At 30.1% G+C, this 23,284-nt stretch overlaps 2 protein-coding genes across 2 annotated transcripts in view; one reads left to right on the forward strand and one right to left on the reverse strand.

Moving 5' to 3' along the window:
• LOC143194713 (uncharacterized) overlaps positions 1–2,420 on the reverse strand; it is a 35,406-nt gene extending 32,986 nt beyond the window's left edge. The window contains exon 1 of the mRNA XM_076401361.1: positions 2,304–2,420. Within this exon, the coding sequence (XP_076257476.1) occupies positions 2,304–2,369 (66 nt within the window). The 5' untranslated portion in view covers positions 2,370–2,420. The remainder of the gene's footprint in view (positions 1–2,303) is intronic.
• A 2,006-nt stretch (positions 2,421–4,426) lies between these two features.
• The window catches only part of LOC143196450 (uncharacterized), a 43,943-nt gene continuing 25,085 nt past the window's right edge, over positions 4,427–23,284 (forward strand). Inside the window, exon 1 of the mRNA XM_076404129.1 lies at positions 4,427–4,670. Within this exon, the coding sequence (XP_076260244.1) occupies positions 4,650–4,670 (21 nt within the window). The 5' untranslated portion in view covers positions 4,427–4,649. The remainder of the gene's footprint in view (positions 4,671–23,284) is intronic.

Genomic DNA, 23,284 nt, shown 5'->3' on the forward strand with positions numbered 1-23,284 from the left:
TTGTTAAACTTATTTTATTTTTTTCTATTTAGTATTAGATATTTACTCAATAGGTTACACAGTTATTTTGTTAAGTATTACAATGGGTAGGCCAAGTGAAAGTGCAGCCCGTATGAGGAAAAATAGGAATAAAGAAACAATGATTGGAAATAAGGAACTCTTCAGGCCCCCGGGACCGAGACCGTTACCTAACTTAGTTGATTTGATAAATGTTCTAATAAAACTATTACAACAACTAAAAGTCTTTGCCCTCACCGGGAGTTGGGAACCAGGGGAGCGCTCTAACCACTTTACCATAGAAGTTGTTGCCTGCAATATTTCTACGGCTTCTCATATGGTATAGTTAGTGCTTAAAAAGCAAACTGAGCGGGTTTTGCACTGAATGACTCCCGGTTTTTCGTTACATCACTTCAGCAATAACATTATATCCAAATATCTAATTATTTTAGATAATAAAATATGTTAAAACTGTATGCGTGCCTTTAAATGTGAGGGTTTCCCTCAATTTGTCACCTTCCCCCATGAGTTCCTGACTAGGTTCCAATGGTTCCAAACCTCTTTCAAGTCGGTTAAAAATGATAGTATAGTTATATGGTAAGTTATGTCCATTCAAATGCTTTACTAACCTTTAAACCCAAGAAAAATCTAACACATCATATTTTTACTATAAATGTAAACGCAGAATGCTTAGATTTTAGTCTCGCTTAATCCTTGTATTGTAACGTAACAATTGTTGTTAAAGTGTAAAGCTCTTCATTATTATTTTTGAAATAAAGTTTGTTTTTTTAAAGACATTCCGAGTTTCAAACTTAATTGTACGCATTGTTGAACAAGTAAAATGACAATTTGATAATAATTAGATATATAATAAAAATATGATTTACGTGGATTGTTCAACAAATATTTAAATCCAGTCGGTAGCGCAGGTAGAATCGAAATATGTTTTTTTTCTAATGATTGAAACAGAAAACTTTCCTCGTTTAACTTTCGGCATACAAGGTTGTTTTAATTCCAAGACTTTTACAATACGCAAATTATATCTGAAATCGCAATGAAAAACTTTGATGTCCTCAGTAGCTAGGTTACAAATTTTACCGCGTCGTTGCATTTCATTACATCAGTACTTAGCGTGATAGCATCTTGTGAGCACGGGTACCAAGTGGACCTTAAGCGTTTTTAATTGATCTTTGTATGGGATGTTGTAAAAACGTACCATCTTTTGTTTCTAAAATACTATAATATTATAAAATATGAATACAAAAAATTAAAACGTGAAAATGAAATGTTGCATGAAAAAGTTCTAGTTACACCACCATAGCAGTCCAGAAGATTTCAAAGATGTTATTTCTCCCCAAGAAATAAAGATAGGGAAACTCTAAACCGTTGTTTTAGATATAATATCAGTTTTCTAACAGTAGAATTTGTGTAGTAGCGAAAAACAGTAAAATTTCTAGGTAAGAAAAATTTTTGTTAACTTTCTTATGCCGTTATCTTTCCTATATATTTTTTTAAATAAATATTTAATTTCATATATTTTTTTGTTTTATTTAATACTCAAGTTCCTAACAGAAAAATATATTTAAACATATATTTAATCTATGAAAGTAAATATCTTTTTGGGTGGATTTAACCGCGCGTTGTCAAGTCATGAATTATTTTGGCTTCGTATGCTGAACGTAAAAGAAATTGAAATTAAATAAGAAAATGAAAATTATCTTACTTTATAACAATACAAGGGCATTAGGCTCTTATGTGCAATGGCTCAAATCGAACATTTACTATTCAGTCACTTTTAAACTTTAAAAATTTACTTCACATAAAGCCCAGATCAATCAATGTAATTTATTAATAAGACGTTTAACATAAATTGAAAACCTATTTAAGTTAAACGTTTTTAAAAAGTAATTCCGGTTTTTTCATGTTCAAGTTTTAGCAGATTTATTCATAACAGTTTCAAATGCTATTTAACGATGTATGTTTCGTTTTAATCGATAACATTTTACCACTTTTCTGATAAAATCATAATTCTGACTTTGTAGAACTTTGGTAATTTTTGAACAGGAACATAGTGATTTTTACAAGCCTCTTTTAAAGTTACCTAAAATCAAATATTTTGTTTAATTTCGTTTCACCTGGACATGAAAATATTGGTCAGTATATAATATTAAATTTGATTGCTTATATTAAACCTATTATATATATATATATATATATATGTAATTTTATATACAGAAATATAAAATTGTGACTAAAGCATTTGCTAACTTTATTCTAAACTTATGTAATAATCTAATTAAACTTACCGAATTTGTATAAATAATTTTAGTAATCAAGAACACTATTGTAGGAATCAATATAGTTTTCATCATTGGAGAAAATTCAATTAAATTGTCCTAATGAGAGATCAATCAACGACTGTCGGTACTATTTTTTAATCGCCTTTATCTTTTACCTGGAAAGCAGTCAATTGTGAATATTTCTGTTTGATTAATATAAAAACAATAACTGATAAGTCAGGATAGATACGTCTGATTTGCTCCAAGTTTTGATAATTGCACATAGCCCTATTGTTAGTAATTATATTTCAAATATAACTACCGTATCACAAAAAATATTTATATAATTTAGCGTGCAAGTAGATTAATGTTATTCCATTCCAAGTGGAGATTTCAGCAGAGAAATTGATGCTATATATTTTATTCAATGTCTAAATAATATTTTCAATGTATCACTCAAAATCTCTATCAATTTTCTCATTATTTCACTAATAAACTTTTTGATACATAACATATACTAACATAATTGCATGAATTATTTTGACGCTTTTAGCAAATAGTATTACCATATGAAACTATATTATAATATGACTTATGACATGTCTTTCATATGTAATATGAATAACGTCCATTGCTACACCATTTCATCGCAAGACACACATGTTTACAGACGATTTAATACAGACCACTCCCGCGTGGAAGTCTTTGGGGTTTAATATCAAACTTTATTGTTTAATATAGAGAAGATTTAAGAACATTTTTTTGAAAATGTTTTTTCTTCTGTATATAATGACTTATGTTTTACGGTCAGAATATTTCTATTCCTAACTCAGTTCACTTTGCCAAATTAAATAAAATGCATTTTTCCATAACAAAATTTCTCTCATTGTTCACCGATAATAAAAACAAAATTTTTAAGGTATTTTTGCACTTATACCTAAACAAATTGCCAACAATAGATCACTATCCGTATATGGAACTGGTGGCTTTGACATTTATGATGCGTTAGGATATTTATAATGTGCTTATTGTCTTGCATTCGTACCGACGACATTCACCGAACAAACGCAGCAATTATTTACATGATTTTTCTGCTATCTTCATAAAGTTGGCACAGGAAAGAAAAATTATATATTATCACTAAGTGACTACTTGTACAGCTTTATCCTGCACAAAACAATTTAGACACAGCTTGCCACTGTTTACTACAGCAAAGTGTAAGTACTTCAAATACACATCTCTGAGTGCACTTTTTTCATTTTTCAACGTTTACCAAGCATAAATATCTACAAACGTACAAAAAATACATTTAATTGATTTGGCAACGTTGTCTCTGCATTTTCACACTCCCCGAAGCACAAAATCAAGTTCCAAATGGTGTTTGATGTACCGTCGTCAGCTGACATCTGCTACAAAAAGGTACAATGCTGCCACTATGCGCGAACTTCGAATAAGAATAAATATTGAGGCATGAATTGAATATCAGATTTCAAGACATCAAATCACTTCAAGAATCGTTCTCATATGCTCGGATCCAAAAGTTTACACGAATTTGTAAACTTCTTTAATGTTTGCAATTTTATTCATTCAATTTGTTCCGTAGTGTCCGTTATTACTTGTCATTGGCATCAAGTTTACCAATTTTAGACTGTTTATGCAAAACTTGGCAATTAATATATATTAAAGCGTCATCACTATAAGATTTTACGAATGTTTGAGGAGCCTCACTAGCATGGTCTTAAAACTAAACTGCAAATTATCGATTATAGAAAATAGCTAACAATAAATAATGCACTAAGAGTAGAAAAACCATTTAAAATAATAATAAGGCTGTGGAACTTCACAGAGTAAACTATCGATATGTTTTGTATCATTAAAATTACTGCAAATATATAGCACTAATAAGAATATATTTCTTATCCTAATAACAAACCGTCTAAAGCCAATATGAATTTTAAAAAGGTGACAAAGCCAATATACATACAACCGACAGATAACCAGTGGCGAAAAAACCGCTAACCACTGGCGCTCGTCACGTTTGTCTCAGCCTGGGGCCATAAGTAACTTTCTACCACGGGCCCCTTTCTTCCCACACCAGGAGACGACCCCTCTCGCCAACGCCGCCGAAGATGATCTTCGTCAGCCTCTTCATACCGCGATCAGTCGATATACGTTTCGGACGTAGAAACCGCCACAGGTTTTTCGTTTCTTTCTGCAGCGATCACACACAAAAAATCGTTGCCGGTTAACGGGAATGGTGATCGAGTGACAATCCTTTCTTCTTTCAGCAACTGAGTGCGGCCAAGGAATTTTCAGCGGTGGTCGTGGTGGATTCCACCAGTGGTTTCTTCAATTCATTCATCCACCATCATAATGAGGATTACTACTTTTCTTGTAAGTAAAATCGATATAAATATAATATATAACATATATATATATATAGTATTTGGATTTTGTAGAAATAGAATTTGAGTGTCTCACAATGTTCATAAAATGAGTTTCTTTAAGACTCCTAAGAAACTTAATCAACCAAATCTAGTTACTGTCGTAAGAAACTTAGGTGAATAAAATCAACGTTAAGCTCATTCATTCTACTAAAGTTAATAAACCGTATAAAACAAAAAAACTAGGATGACACAATATTGTATAGTATATAATATTATTATACATTAATTTTGAAATTGAATTTGAGTGTAAAACATGAATTAATTGATCAAAAATGTATTATTAATAATTTTAAAAATGTATATTGACTAAAACAAGTAATTTTAATCAAAAACATTCTTAAAAAACCTAAAGTGTCAATGATCAAGCTATGGATAAACTTGAACTGTTAAAGTACAAGAGTATGATATCCTTAAGTCTCCGAAAGTCTTAAAACTGCACTAAAATAATGGTATAAAAATCATATAAATAGAATAAAATATGTAATAAAGATGCTTTTTAAAAATAAAAGGAGTCCAATTGTAATTTGAAAAAAATCATTAAATTTTAACTATTATTTTCAGTTTCTTATGTTTTAGTTTTTGGAATTATTTCCTAGATATTCTCAATTTGTATATTATTTAAAAGACATTTGAGACAAATATTGTCAACCGATAGATACGATTTTTCTATCTTAAGCCGCAAGAACTAGATAGGGACCTGTAATAGTAAATTTACGTTTAATCAACAGTGATAATCCAATTCTTGAATTATCAATCGCAAATCTCTTCTCTTTGTGATTGAAATAGCTAAATGATAAATTTACAAATAAAAAAATGCCTCTCAATATTCCTGGAATTCAATTCGTAACAAAATCCTTTAAAACAAGAGTTTGAATGTTAAATGGAACATCTTACTTAATGGTACATTCAAGTGGTGTGATCTCAAATAACCAAAAATTCATGTAATAAAGAAAGGAATTGAGAATTTATATTTCAAATTGAATAAACACTATAAAATTCAATATCCATTTATCCTTTTGTGTAAAAATACTATATTATTTAAAACTTTTTTACTAATATTTAATATATGACAAAAATAAGTATAATTAAGTTTATTTTACCTATTTTTTACATATTGAAGTACAGTTACGTGTATAATATTTACGGGTCTTATTATTAGATCTACCCTTGTACATGTAGCCAACTTTTACTACACAGCCTGTAAACATCAACGCTTATGCTATTATTACTTCTTCTTTTACGTCGCACGTAAAATAATAGAACCGCTATTTTCAGTAATTTTCTATAAAGGAGAAACTCAAAAACGACTAGGTGTATGTTTATCAGAATTTGAGGCCATGTAACTTGACGAACAATATAGAAAAAAAGAACTTATCGTTACGTGAGTGGTAAATACTAATTTTTTTCGGGCATAGAAAGTCTGACGATCGGTGAATGTTAATGCGGATGGTGCAAACCGAATATATATAGATGGATTGGGTTACATCCAATTGTTTGCTGCCTTCCGCTAAGATAAAGAATATATTGTTTTCTAAAATATTTATAAATATTCAATAGAAATTGCAGGAAAAACAATAGTTGCTATTCTATTCATGCAAATAGTCAAGGTGGGATAGCTTGTAAATAAAACTTTTTGATAGAAATATTATAACAAATAATAAATTAATTTTCAACAAATTTAGAATAAGAGGAATGTAAAATTGGCCAATATGAAATGTACATTTTCTTAAGAATAAAATTATCTAGTTAACCATGCAGGAAAATTGTGTTTATTAAATAAGCCAATATTTTATCTGTCCTATAGGAAAAACGAAGTTGTTAGAACAAAACTTTGTTATTATTACTTAATATGATGAAATGAGATCAATGATTGAATGATTGAAGAAGAATGATGAAGATTGTGCTACAATTTGTCAAACATCTTTATATATATTAAACATTGGAGATCAACAAATTACATTCTTAAAATGATAACTGATTTAATCGTTTCGTACAAGTCCAGTAATTCATCCTCATTTTGGGACATTTGCATAAAAGGAAAAGGGCCCTAGTTAGAAAAATGTACTATAGAAAACAGCCGCTACTTATTTAAAATAAAGGCAAAGTTTATGTTAAATAAAGTGTTTATCAACCTGTCTATCCTTAATCACTTCAGTTTGTTTCTTACATATGAAGGGAAAAAACAAATTGATATAAAAAATATTATAAATTATTTGATACAAAAGTATTCATTATTATCTCATACTAATCAGTAATTAATCAATCGTGACACGTAATGAAGAAAGAAACTGCAAAACTAATTAAATAATCCATAAGTAAGGTAACATAAGAACAAATATTGAATGGCTAAAAACTAAAAGAAAAAGAAGTAATTGACGGAAAATTTATACTACTTTGTTTTATCCTTAATCTTTCATATTAAAATTTTTACTTTTGTTAATTTGTCTTGAATTTTAGTAGATATACTAAATTAAATAACAATATTGCATTATGCACCAACACCACAAGATATATTTCTAACAAATTTTAGAAAATAAAATATTTTAACGTTATTTATATATTATTATATAAATGTTTATTTCTATATAAGGACTAATGCTTTTGTTGATAAATTACTCTTACGGTAATACGAACGAGCTACGATAAATGCATATATATATATATATATATATATATATATATATATATATATATATATATATATATATATTCATTCGTGTAGTAATATTGCATTTTCATTAGTTTTAAATCCTTCTCAGCGCTTGTAAATGTCTGGAAACCATTGACTGATCAACTAATAAAAGCATTTAAGTTGAGTTTTCGCCCAAGTCTTGCAATTCATTGTTTTGGAATTAGTTTGGTCCTTCATATCATTCTTTGTTATTTATATCAAATGTTAAATGTTATTTATGTTAAAATGGTCAAACAATTCGTGTGGTAGTATGGTATTCTCATAATTTTTAGATATTTTCCAGAGCTTATAAACGTCTCAAAACAGTTAATCTATCAACTAGTAAGTTCAGAATCAGAATCTTCTTTGTGAGTTTTCGTCCAATAAGTCTTTCAACTCATTGTTTCCGAACTAGTTTGGTCATCCATCTTTGTCATTGATATCAAAATATCCACTTTATATTGTTAATATTATTATATTGATATATTGATTAAATTGAGTAATGAGATTCATATTTATATTAAACATAATACCATATTTCGTTTATGTTAGCCCTGTTAACATAAAATAGTACATAAAATAAGTTCTAACGTTAAGGTAACAACATATAAGGCAATAAAGTAATGTTTCATTCAATAATATCTTTCTGTCAATTTTATTTTCTCGTCCTAAAACTATTAACCTCAAAGTTGAAACGAAATTTTATAAACAAATAGGAGAAAATAGACTAGAGTAGCATTTTTTGAAAGAAAGTAATTTTCTTATATATGTAGCGTAAATGCAAATGGGGCATATGCACGCTCACACACCTTTACAACAAATTTGGGAAAATAAACATGAATTATTCATAGACGCATACCTCGGTTTATAATTTCGTTCATTCTAGTCGACCGTGCTTGTTTATTAGTCTCGGTGAAGGTCGGTAAAAACTAGCAGCTGTAATCAATTCGTCTTTTCCTTAAAGGATTCTTAGTGGCGGAATACCATATTCGCTTTGTACTATTAAAATCTTACAATATAATCGAAGAAATCATCTTCAAAACAATAAATAAATTCGAATTTTTTGTATTTCTTTGCCTTTAAAAGTCTTCTTTTATCGTCTTATATGTTAAGTTTAGCGAATAACCAAAACGGAGCTAATAATTTCATTTCTTATAACGAAAACAAAATGAAAATAATATTCCATGTTGATTTTTTCCTCAGGTGGCAAGAATTAATTATAAACAACAGCATTACCATGATATTGAAGCTTAGTATATTAATACATTATATATATATATATATATATATATATATATATATATATATATATACTAGCGACCCGCCCCGGCTTCCCACGAGTGCAATGCTGATACTAAATTAAATACACTACAGAAAAAATATGAACGTTGTATATAAAAACATAGCGGCCCGCTCCGACTTTGCACGGGCATAAAATATATATGACTATGTCACTCAATGAAAACATGATTAAAATCGATCCAGTATTTTTGGTTCATTCATTACTGCCCTTGGCCTGCACGCATTAAATTTGGAGTAAAACAATTCCTCTTCCCCTATACTTACTATGAAGATTTCCTGCTATCTTTGGAATATCTAAATTCATACAATTTTTATTACATTACACATTTTTAAACGCAAATTTTAAATTTGTAATATCTCCGAAAATATTTGTTTAATTTACATGCTGTAAGGAACCATATTGATCTATATTAATTGCACACTGTATTTAAGGTACTTAATTCGATAAGGATTAATGCCGTATTGCTTAAAATAGCTTCGTAAATAAGCCATTTTCTCACGTAAAAAGTAAACAATAAAAATGGTTAATGTGGGTTATCCCTAAAAGATAAACATATACCATCGCGGACTTTTTTGTAGACCTTTTTATGGTGTACAATACTGTAGTACATTAATTTGATCTAACTCGTAGGGTTAGGCAGCGTTTGTGCTAATTGCTAAATAAGCCTAAAAAAATAGGTTAATTTACGACATCACGTTAGAAACCTCTAAAATTAGCAATGTTGCCTTAGTATATTATGCATGTATTATACATATAAACCTTCCTCTTAAATCACTCTATCTATTGAAAAAAACCGCATCAAAATCCGTTGCGTAGTTTTAAAGATTTAAGCGCACATAGGGATATAGGGACAGAAAAGGCGACTTTGTTTTATACTATGTAGTGATATATATATATATATATATATATATATATATATATATATATATATATATATATATATATATATATATATAATAATTAATTTTATATATTCCTAACTTATAATAAAAGTTCATACCAACTTACGTGACATAAGGCTCAAGTCACTTATCCAAGCAAATGCTTTATAACAATGGAAATATTCGACTTCAACCAGTCTATTCAAAAGATATACGATTTTTAAGAAACTTAAACATGTAACATTGTATTATTGGTCTACTAGAACAACCATTAATATATTCCTAACAATTCAATGCAGTTCATACAATTCAAATGGATTACAGTTGATCTAAAGATGGATCTCAAGATATCACGGTCTAATCATTTTCAGCTTGAGCCCGACATGTTTCACATCTAGTAACCACAGAGCCTCTGAGTTCTGATGGATGTGTATCTTGGTTTGATCATTCCCCTGCGTGTCTTTCTTTGGCTGTAATGATTTCTAGATTTACATTCAATTCATCATAACATACATACCAAAGTGCATTCATTAGATCAGAAAACACTTTGTTGTGATATGTTTTTGTACTCGTTATATTGCAACCCCACATTTACATATCATATAGCCTAAATGGTTTTAGCATTTGACTGTAAATAATTCAGGTCTTTATTATATACCGACATTTTCTTGTGTTTGTTTATATTTTATTTTCAGATCGGCTAATTTCTTCTTAACATGTCATGCCTAAACAATTTCGACTATTCCCAGTAGGGTTACTTAATTATTTTGATCAATCGATCAATATATAGCAAGATTCAAAATCATTGCTTGCTTAGTCTTTCACTAGTATAGTAGGACGGCAGAGATTTGAGATAGTGTAATTTTACTCGCTATTGTCTGTTCCAGGCTTAATAACTAGATGCTTGAAGTTAGACTAGATAAGATCCTCAAGAACAACTCTTTAATATTACATACAAATATTCGTATTCATCGTAAATAGGACTGGTCTTAACTGCTATTCTTACTGCATCGCTTATCTAGTGTTGAAACAATGAAACCTTTTGCTTTTGACACCTTAGATTATTTAATTATATAGTATATACACTATCTGCCAATATATCCTAAGCTTTCCATTTTTTTTAATAATACTACCAGTACTGTACTCTTGTCTCGAACAATCACAAATATTAAACAATCACAAACATAAATTTACGACCATGCCCCAACGCGATTCGAACCCGTAACTATCGCAACAGTACGCGGACCATCCTTTCGCCTTTACCACTGCACCAACCAAGCCGGCTCTAATATTCTTTGAGAAACTTTTTTAAACATACTATTCCTAGCAGTTCTAAATATGTACCAACATAACCTCAAAGGCATTATATATAATTTAATTACATTTTGAATAAATTATGCAATTTCGAACTTGTAAAGTAGTTCTTAAGTATTCTATAAATGTATAAAAGAATAAAGTAATTAATTATTTCAGATCAATAGCAAGCCATTCACTTCTAAAATACCTTGTTATAGTCATGAATAGAAATACGCAACTCATACAAACAAGAGCAGTATATTTATTGAGGTTATTCAATATGTTTCTACAGATATAATCTGAAGAAAAACATTCTATTAACCTTAATAATAGGTTACCACAAATCACTAAAATAAGTATGTTACTATTTACAGTCATTATACTATATGTAGCATATATGCAATTAAGTTCACGCAAGAAACGAGATTAGTTTTTACTCTCGTGAGCGTATAACTTAGCATTCATTACGCTCAATGTCATATTAAGCAATACTTCTTGTTAGAATTTAAGATGATTTAATGTTAATCTTAACCACAAACAATTAAACAGAGACCGTATAAATTTAATTTTATTTTTTATTTACCAAATTTGCTGTTGTTATTTATAGCGCATAAAAGTTTTTAATGAATATTTTGAAATATTTCAAAATTAAGAGTGTAATGATTTTCTGATTTATTTTTCATCATTCCAACCATACTTTCTCCAAGTAATACAGAGTTAACTTTATTATATAGTATATACACTATCTGCCAATATATCCTAAGCTTTCCATTTTTTCAATTAATACTACCAGTACTGTACTCTTGTCTAGAACAATCACAAATATTAAACAATCACAAACATAAATTTACGACCATGCCCCAGCGGGATTCGAACCCGTAACTATCGCAACAGTACGTGGACCATACTTTCGCCTTTACCACTGCACCAATCAAGACGGCTCTAATATTCTTTGAGAAACTTTTTTAAACATACTATTCCTAGTAGTTGTAAATATGTACCAACATAGCCTCAAAGGCATTATATATAATTTAATTACATTTTGAATAAATTATGCAATTTCGAACTTGTAAAGTAGTTCTTAAGTATTCTATAAATGTATAAAAGAATAAAGTAATTAATTATTTCAGATCAATAGCAAGCCATTCACTTCTAAAATACCTTGTTATAGTCATGAATAGAAATACGCAACTCATACAAACAAGAGCAGTATATTTATTGAGGTTATTCAATATGTTTCTACAGATATAATCTGAAGAAAAACATTCTATTAACCTTAATAATAGATTACCACAAATCACTAAAATAAGTATGTTACTATTTACAGTCATTATACTATATGTAGCATATATGCAATTAAGTTCACGCAAGAAACGAGATTAGTTTTTACTCTCGTGAGCGTATAACTTAGCATTCATTACGCTCAATGTCATATTAAGCAATACTTCTTGTTAGAATTTAAGATGATTTAATGTTAATCTTAACCACAAATAATTAAACAGAGACCGTATAAATTTAATTTTATTTTTTATTTACCAAATTTGCTGTTGTTATTTATAGTGCATAAAAGTTTTTAATGAATATTTTGAAATATTTCAAAATTCTAGTTATAAATGGATACGTGCTACTTTTATTCAAAAATAGTATGACTTAAAATAAAACTCAACTTAGTTTTTTATTTTCACAAATGTGTTTCGTCTCAATGGATTTGTTGTGTTTGCTTTTCTTGAAAAAAAAATGTAAAAGTTCAGTTGTTCCTATATACCCTTCTAATCCTCTGAAGTGTTTTCTCAGTTTTTTTTTTGTTGCTAATGCAGCTATTTTATATGAAATAACTTAATTTTCTCTATTGCTAAAGGTATTTTAGAATGTTTTGTCATATGAAAATTTGTCATAAAACTCATTATAATTAATATATATGTTGAACTTAACTAACCTCCTTGACTAATATTTAATACTACATAGTTATATCATGATCGTGAAAATGATATAAAGATTTTTAAAGGAAATGGTGAAACTTGTTTATTGCAATTATTACGTCTTCGTTTGGTGAACAACGTTTTCCACAATAAAAACCTCGTAAGGTATGAGAACCGCAAGTGTCCTTCCCCTGAATCCTGATGAATATATAGAAATAAACTGTTACATCGCAACAGAGCTTTTGCGCTGGTTTGTAAGCTTTGTGATGGAAATATTTTCTATATCTTTTGTTGCTTCCATGTATTTTTTTCTTTCTTCCATTATTTTGATGCGAAAGTTTGATGTATGAATGTAAACAGCCTAAACTAATTGTGAAATTGGATGGTGTTGGCAGTACTCTACATAATATTATATAATACATTCATTATATTTTTCTTTGATTTGAAGAAATCTGTTGCTGAAGCAAATCAAACACTTATCTTATGGCAATACTGCTTTTTCATATCTCAGTTTTGGTTTCAATAATTTGAAAGTGATCATTTGATGCTAATGACAATAAATAACCTGTAGGACCAAAAATGTTTGAAGACAATGAATTATAAAACTTCTTACGAGGAAACCCAGTTCAAACTCTTCAACAGTATTCAGACAGGTTGCAGTTGACAAATTTTGATAACACTAAAAAAAGAGTTTTCAATCCCAAATTCAAAGAATGATGTGCATCTAGTGGAATCAGTAAGTATTGTATTACGAGCTGCCAAAAATTAATGAAGCTGTTAATATAGATGTCAATCGATGCCACTCGAACAAATTACATGACGTACTGTTGCCAGAAGACAGCGTGTTCTCCTAACATAGCATCCTCAGATTATCACTTGTTTAGATCTATACAGCATCTCTTGGCTGGCACATGGCTTAGAAATGCAGAGCAAATATGAAAATGGGTCGTTGATTGGATCGCTACTAAACCCACATCGTTCTCATCATGATATTGCCATATTACCAGAGAGATGGTAAAATTTTGTATAAAGTAATGGAAAATAGTTTAATATGCCATTGCTTAATTTTTTCTCAATAAATGTTATATCATCAGTCAACAAAGCAACGTTAGCAATACATAACTTTCAAATGTTCTATATTGTTAACTTTTCAAATTAAATTTAATTCAATCGTTTAATATTTTTAATAATTCTGATTATTTCTTTGAAAGGTATATCAACGAGAACAGAAACTAGTTTATCCAACGAAAAATTTTGTAGTCTAACTAAGTAACTAGTCTTAATACAATGAGTTTTTGAAGCATTAACCAAGCTGTTCTTATTTATATCTTGCATTTGAAGATATCTGTCTTTTCACTATTATCTTATCTTTATATACTGTTTTCTTTAGTTCGGTCTATCGTTCTATTCTCTTTTGATCACGCTACTAAATCAGATCTCTCTTTTCTATAAACTCCAACATCTATTCATCAACACACAATGCTTCTTCTAAGATACATCAGTTCTATAGTTTGAATAGTATACAACATATACTCCTATATTTATTTTTAAAACTTTGGCAATGGATTTGCATTGGACAAAAAATGGAAATCTTACTATAATAGTTTGTTATTTAAATTAACAATAAAATATCTGTTTATTTTATGATTTACATTTATATTTTTACACATATTTTTACTCTTATGTTAATTTCATTTTACTACTATCATAATGTTTACTTTTACTTCGCTTTTATTAATTTTCATTTGATGTTATGATGCCTAATGGTTTTTATAGAATTTGGCGGTAATATCTATATATAATTTAATAAAGTGTATCTGTTTTATACTAACAAAAACTACTAAGAAGTCTACTATGAAAATTACCTACGTATAAGTTGCTTATTAATTTTATCGTGTTGCTTAACCAATTGATCTTAATGATGGATACATTATTACTATGGATATTACTATGGATACATTATAATACTATGGATACCGTCATCGGCCATTGCTGGTCACTTTCTGTAAATTTTTATTTATAACATAAACTACTTCTCTTGAAAAATGTATGTTTTCAGTCTCCTTTTCCGTGTCTTTGGTTAAACGCTTCTCCACAGATTTTCAAATAGTAATGGAGGCAATTATGCGAAAAGTTTTTTTAACACGCATGGCGTTCAGTATAATGTGATTAGATCTCCTTTACGGATCTGATATTAGCTGATGATAGCGCTATATTCGTTGAAGCTTCCTGCATTTTCCATGATAAAGTTTGCAATATGGCTTGAGAGTTAATGCAGAAAAAAAATAAAGTCCTGGCAACTGACGGGTCGCTAACTATTATAAATCTCAACGGAAACCAATTAGAGCAAGTGCAGCAGTTCTAATACACGGGATCAGTAAAACAGGAAAAATAATTACATCTACCACCGAAGGAATAAGCCTAATCGGAGAAGCTCCAGTAGATTTTAATTCTCTAAGATGTAGGTGCGTGTGGAATAGAATAAATACTACTATGAAAATTAAAATCCGCCTTTTTCGAAATTCGATTCTATCTTGGTCTTTGTTATAATTCGACATATGTAAACTTGAGGTCTTGCGCGCCCGGTATTGATTAATGATGATGGTGATTCTATATATAGTCTGTACTTAATATGATATAAAAATTAATACTGTTCTAGTATGGAAACCTCTACTCTAAACGAAGGTCAATTGTGACTAACCAACGTAGGTAGAAGTGAAAGATGTTGGCACCACCATCTGATGTTACTCAGAATAGAAACAATAGGGTTCTAATAGTAGTTCCGTGCATGAACTGTCGAACGTATTCTTCAATACACTTAGGATAACCTACATACCAATAAAATTGCCTCAAAACATGAAACAAATAATTCAATATATTATATAACAATATAACCCCTTAAGAGTGTAATGATTTTCTGATTTATTTTTCATCATTCCAACCATACTTTCTCCAAGTAATACAGAGTTAACTTTCATTAAAAAAAATAAAGAGGTAATTATAATCTGATACCTAACAAAAGAAAAAAGTCGTTACTGTAACGAAACTGTGGTAACATCAGTTAAGAGCATTACATAAAATTACATAACCTAATAAAACAAAAACGCGAATACGTTTCGGTTTCGTGATGTTACACTCTTTATGGATTAAAGAACATCTCGTCCAAGAAAAAATTCACGCGATGCGACCTTGCTGACAACTTTCTAATGTTATGATACTAATTTTTTTTTGGTCGAACTAGCAACGAATTATCAATGAAATTTACCGTGAACTATCATTGTCATAGAAAAACACTGTTTACGTTTTACTTCTACTACTTTTTATAGCTAAAAATAAATCGCTTTCAAATTAAATACACGAACGGAATATGGATGTAATCAAATTTTATTCAATCGTCATCGTATGGTGATGATAAAAGTAGACCGTCGTTTGGAAACGTGAAAATGCCGAAGAATTATAAATATTTCTCAAATGTAAACAAATGTACGCTTTCTTGGAACGCTGACCTGATTTTCGAGTCAATATTTGATTGCTAAAACTATTTAAATATAATCAAGCTAACGGCGAACACCTTCTGATAAAACTTAACTCTACAAAATATAATATTTATATTAATTTTGGTGAAAAAAATATTATCAACACATTTTATCCTGATACCTTTTTATTAGTTTACTAACACTTTTTATTAAAGTACACATGGCCCTCGCTACAGACTTGTTGTTGATGTAACTGTAGAGTATAGAAGATAATTAATATCAATTTCACAAAAGACATCACAAAATACATATAGACAAGAATGTAAAAATTCGATTAAGAACGAAGAACTAGACTCACGTAACTAGGCTGCGTAATATCGAATGCCTTCTGGAATAGTTATTGAAGAAGTCATAGGAGCTGGTAAACGTAATGTCATCAATCGAAGCCATGTTAAGCAATACATCTGGTACAGATGATAAAAATACTAAAAGATAGGTGATAAAAATTACTATAAGATAAATTTAAAAAAAAACGTATTTTTTTGTTTATCCTTGAACAATATTCAATAAAAAATCGATTTTATCTCATATTTCCATAACTTAGCCCTTTAAGAATATGTCATTAAGAGGAATTCTCAAAATTTAAATTATTTTCGGAAATATAGCTGTTACGCAGGCAGCATCTAAGTCGCAGCATCAAAAAACGAAACTTTAAACGTATTTTTGTCAAAACTACGTTTTTCCAGACCGTTGACGCGATATCTCAATTTTTAATATGATAAAATCATGGTTAAAGCTGCTGATCAGGAAAATGATCAAAAATAATGATAATTTGGTAATTAAGAAGCTGTAAAATAAGCATAAATAAGAACATTATGGGTCATTTCATTTTTTACACAGCTACATCTATACTTTTGTAAACAAACATACATTGATATATAGTTAAATGCAATTGGCTTAGAAGTCTTTAACATAGGAAGTTTGGGTTTAGTTGACTGTTAGTTGTAACAAGAGATTTTAGATTAATAGAAACATATACTTTCGTATCGTCTATACTAATCATCTTATGTTTTATGAACGGGAATGCCATGGCACATTTAATATGTATTCATTCAAAATTCGAAGAGTTATAATCAATCATAGTTAATGACTATCTTTATTAGAATCCATAGTACATGGCACCACAGGATCGGCAAATGATGTATATTAGCCACGTGCATATATCTTGATCAGCAATATTAACTGGTGAAAATGCAATGTATCATTGTAAATATGTATTAAACAACCCAACTTAACGATGATACAGATTCTACTCATAGAATGCTAAAAAAGAATATTTTCGATATTCGTTACTTTTGACAATTAAGCCTATTAATCATTTTTTAAAACTTGTGGTGAAGCTGTTTCGCCAAATTCTAACTGTCGGTTTTGGTTTCAACTAGCGTTGGGAACTATCGACTGAAAACACTCAAAACAGTCGATAGTCGCAAAACAGTCGAAACAGTCGATAGTCAAAAATATTGCGATTGAAAATAGTAATTACTATTTTCAGTCAAATGCACGGTTCGACTGTTTTTTTCCATTCGTGATGTCAGACGAAGATGTAGGAATTCTTCTCTGTATAAAATATGAGATAGGAAAGGACGGAGATAATTACTTGGAGCAGTTAATTTTAAATGTGTCTATATTCTCCAGTGGTAGTATAAGCGAGACAGTATTCATTCACGTCCTAACTTTGAAAAAGAAATGGAAAAAAATTACCAGTTTATATTAACATGTAATAAATAATATAATTTTAAAGGAAGGATTACTTTTATACTGAATGTTCTGTGGATTTGTAAAAAGGAATGGAATAATAACACCACAAAATGTTTTATCGTGTTTTAATATATTAATTGCTATTTTTAAATAACATAGCATAATAAATATAAATAGTACAATGCAACTTAAATAAAACCTAAAGACTAAAGATTTTTAATAACCCTAACTACTAAATAAAATGTAAACGTATACCTAATAATTGAAATATCTAATCCATGACGAACCTAAAAATGATTGTACAATAATTACTAGACCCTTTTTAAATAAAAATTTTATTTATTTTTGAACCGAAATATTTTTAAATTACTGGTTAATTATTTGCCCATATTTTGAAAAAACTCGTTCCGAGGGGACAGGGGTATAGAGGAATATTTTAAGTATAACTGATAAGTTAGGTAGTGTCATTATATGGGGCAAAATCAAATGTGTTTTCTAAACGCCCAATAAATTGCATTTCCAAATACTGCTTAATCTGTAAAGTCTTGGTCAGTAGTTTTGTCTTGAATTTCGAGTTTTGGAACTATATTTATATTTTTAGAAGTTAGAATGGAAGATATCTCTTTTATGATAACTTTTTGTATCGCCTCAGTATTATTTGTAATATCAAATCCTGCTTTTTTAAATCTAGGATCTAAAAATGTGGATTTCCCGCATATCGTGTTCATTTCTAAAATCGCCAGTCTTTTATTGATGACATATAATAGAGAATTTTGTAATTTTTTCCCCATTCACTTGTTAAAATCCTGGATTTGATGGAATGTTGCAGTCCTCTTATTAATGGTATATTTAAAGAGATCTTGGGATATCTTTCACCAGATAACTCGGTGGTCTTCAACAAATAAAAACTGTGGTGCTCTTCTTAATAGCCATCAAAATAAATTGTTGAATAGTAGAGCTTTTCTATCAGAAAATGTATTTGTTACCAATATTTAATATACTTTATTCACCTCTTTACCGTTATTATTGTTTTCTAAGAAATTTAACAACTGCTACAGCAAAAAATTCTTCAAATCTTTAAGAATCGATGCAATTTCTGAAACCTTTGGAACCTAATTTTAGTTTAACAAAAGGCTTGGACAAAAATCATTTAAAGTTTATCAAAAAGTATTACCTATTATACCAGCCCAAAGTATTACCTATTATGCCAGTCAAAAGTATTTTATTATTTATCATTTACAATTTTATTTTTTTGCCCTCGAAAACTAGCGTTCCAAAATGCTGCTATATTAATTTACAATATATAGTTATTCACAGGCAAACTACAAAAAACAGAAAACCACATATATTACATATAAATCTATATAAGCTTAAATTCGGCACATTACTTTCAAGGTCACGGCTAGGACGACAAGGTCAGAATGTTAAAAATCAGTCGAATGAAGTAGTAGAACCGAAAATAGTAACTAAAAATAAACGACTGAAACAGTCGATAGTAAGAAGTAGTCAATTACTAAACAGTCGATAATCGATTTCAGTGGATTGTTCCCAAGACTAGTTTCAACGATTCAAAAGTGATAATTTTGATATCAATGGCAAAGAACAGCTTGGACCAAAAACGCTTAGCAGTTGTTGAATTAACAGTTTACATGCGATGAGAAGGGTATAAGAGTGAAACTAGTTACCGTACGCATTGACTGAATATGCCATTTTAAACCATTTCAATATTCATTCATTCTTTGCTTCAGGCAAAAAATAGGGTTTTCTGTAGCGTATTGTGGATAGCGATGAGTATCTAGCGACATCATTTCAGCAAAATTTTACAAAGTATTGTTGCAAAAAAGACCACCAATAGCGAATAACAGGCACGAAGTCATCCTCTTGTCATCACAGTGCTAGGACGCACATTGTCGGAGTTGCGAAGGACAGATTGTTGCAGCTCGAAAGAAAAGCACTCAACATACCTACCAGCTGTACCTGTTTCTGATTCACTATAGTTTGACACGGTTTCAAAATTTTTAAGAATTTTGAGGAAATATTTCGATTAATATATGTAGGTTGTTCAAACTTTTCTGAAAAAGGCTTTTAAATGGAAACACGATCAGAATACATTTAAACACCTAATAATATTTTTCCTATTTTTATATAAAAGCGTACTTTCCGTATTTTGAAAGTGCAGGCCTTACATGGAAAATATCAAGAAGGTAATAAAACTGCCAGACGACGAAGGAAAAAAATGTAAATCAATAACGATGGTCTATACATGACATTTGAACTGATCCTCATTGCGCATAATTTACGATATTGTTCACACAAGAAAATGAACAATTTCAACATCATGCAATACGAAACCAACTGTGAGAACCAACCTCATTTCCAATGCAACCACTTTCGTAATCGGTAACATCCATTTACGATGGGTACGTTCACCAATATGCAACGTCGTCTATTGCAAAAAAAAACAACAACAGAGAAAAAAGCAACGAATAGGATAATAACCATATGTCCGACTAATGAATGACTAGATGGAACAGAGTATTGATGAAATATCGAGGTTAGATGAAATAACCGGCAAAACTTTCACGTCCCTACGTGGATCGTCTCTCACTGGGCCACCTGAGCCGTCGTCCTTCACCTGCTGAAGAAGAAATCGGGCCAGTACGGAGACGATGAGCGAATTTTCCGTCTCTCGATCTCCGAATACGATGACGACACGTTACATCACCACTTGGATTCAATAGAGATCATTGATCGATTAATATAAAACGAAACCATTAATATATCTGAACGACACAGATATGAATAATTTTTATTGATTAATCCTTTATCAATTCCTTTATTTATTAATATACTATAGGAAATATATGTTACTTTATATAAAAAATATGTCCTTTGTTCATATATTAATACTATTAATTATTCAACAAATGTGGGACCCACCTGAAGTGTTTTTGAATGCTTGCCGGCGACAATACCTTTTTTAATTATTCGTTTACTAAATTATTACAAGTCGTTGCCGACTAACTTATAATTTGTTCTCACAATACTTTAAATCTAATTATATATCTAGGAGGACCCATCGGCCCTATCTTAGACTGTAAGTAAGTAGGTGTAATAACATTTATGTATTAATACTGCTGTTTTTCTATTAAATGCAACTAACTGCACTAGACTACACAAAATCAAATGGTTTGATTCTTTTAAGTCTGTTTCCTGTTCTGGTGTCATCCAAGAGTTATAATACTTCGATATTAACATGATAATGGAGTCGCTCCTCATATTCTCTGGAGTTCCTATGAATGAAGGTCTCGGTGTAAATAATCAGTTCTGAAATACCTGAATGCACCTACAATTCTTAGGACTTTATTCTAAAAAAGTCAAATTTATATACTTGCTTGTATAACAGCCATCTATTGTACACGGATAGTTGCGATATTCTTCAATAAATTTTCTTTTATTTGAACTCTAGTTCTTTCCTTTTTCCTTTTACGTATTCCTTCCTGCAAAGTTTTACATCAAGACTAATTCAGAGAGACTTTACGTTGTTGCTATATGGAATGATAGTATTATTTATTATTTATTATTATTGGTGTTTGTAAGGTTTGATTATACGTCTACTACACATGCACATATTTATTTTAGTTAATTTTAATTTTCCAGGTTTGGGGCCAACTATTTATATTGTCACTTCCCTGTTTTAATTTTCTTGGAACCCCTTCGCTCTTATCCCTGAAAAAAAATATCATGTGTACAGAGTACACCATATACATGATAAGACCGAAGTAATGGCTATGGATATTTGACTTCAATGTCGATGTGGATGACTCTACCAGACTAACCCATGGCTTTTTACACTTCATAACAGATTCATTCTTTATATCCAATCACCATACGTTATCGGGAACTAGTATGGTAGCTATTTCCCTTCTTTCGGAGCTATCTCAACACATATAAACGTCTGAAAACAATTGATTAATCAATTGTTAAGCTGCCTGAAATTCCTTTGAGACCAATAATCCTAACAATTCATCGTGTTCAAACTTCGATTAGCATCTGTATATATTGAATAATTCAATAATACTAAGTGAAAAACTATTGCTTTATGTAAGGAAATGTAAAACAATCAATTTTAACAGATCATTTAGTTTGTTTTACAGGTATTTACAACAATACATCGCATTTTCACTATAGATCTCTTTGATTAAATATATTTAACACCTAATATTATATAAATGAGCGGTAGGTGTCTTTTGACATGCTCTTTTGTACTAACATTAACACTTTATCATTAAAAACACAATGCAGGACATGGCTATGATGATGGCATCCTATATTTTACTTTGGAAAATCTAAAGACTCTATACTAGACCTATCAATTGTTTAACTATACACGGATAAATTTTATATGTTCAAATAGATTCCAGGAATATACATATACAGCAATACCAGATCAATTGAAAAGTCCTCGGTCTACCATAGTAAAACACATTTTTTTGGCAAAATTAGTTTTTTTATTCCACATAATTCCCTTCAGGGTTTAATACACTGATTATAGTGACCCTCCAACTTTTCGATACTATTTTTGTAGTACAATTTGTCCTTTGCTTCAAAATAGGCCTCAGTTTCAGCGATCACCGCTTCATTCGACGATTTTTCTTCACAGTGAACATTCTTTTGAGATCTGAGAACAGGAAATAGTCGCTGGGGGCCAGATCTGGATCTGGAAAATACGGTGGATGAGGAAGCAATTCGAAGCCCAATTCATGGATTTTTGCCATCGTTTCCACTGATTTGTGACACGGTGCATTGTCTTGGTGAAGCAGCATTTTCTTTTTCTGCAAACGCCGCCAATTTTCAGTGATTTCGTCCTTCAAACGGTCCAATAACGCTATGTTATAGTCGCTGTCGATTGTCCTTTTTCAAGATAGTCAATGAAAATTATTCCGTGCGCATCCCAAAATACAGACGCCATAACCTTGCCTTACCGACTGTTGCGTTTTTCCACGCTTTGCAGCAGCTTCATCGTATGCAGTCCACTCGCATGACTGTCGGTTGGACTTTGGAGTGAAATGATGGAGCCATGTTTCATTCATTGTTACATATCGTTTATAGTCAAAAGTGAGCTCGCGCGGCACCCACTTTGCACAGAGCTTTCTCATACCCATATATTCGTGGATGATATGATATCGTATGATTACACGTTCAGTTGATATCTTTTATTTGAGTATCTGCTATTTCATTCAATTTCAATTTACGG

This window comes from Rhynchophorus ferrugineus, unplaced genomic scaffold, assembly GCF_030347505.1.
Source record: "Rhynchophorus ferrugineus isolate W39M unplaced genomic scaffold, kcgeb_rfMv2 rfM4, whole genome shotgun sequence".
NCBI lineage: Eukaryota > Metazoa > Arthropoda > Insecta > Coleoptera > Curculionidae > Rhynchophorus > Rhynchophorus ferrugineus.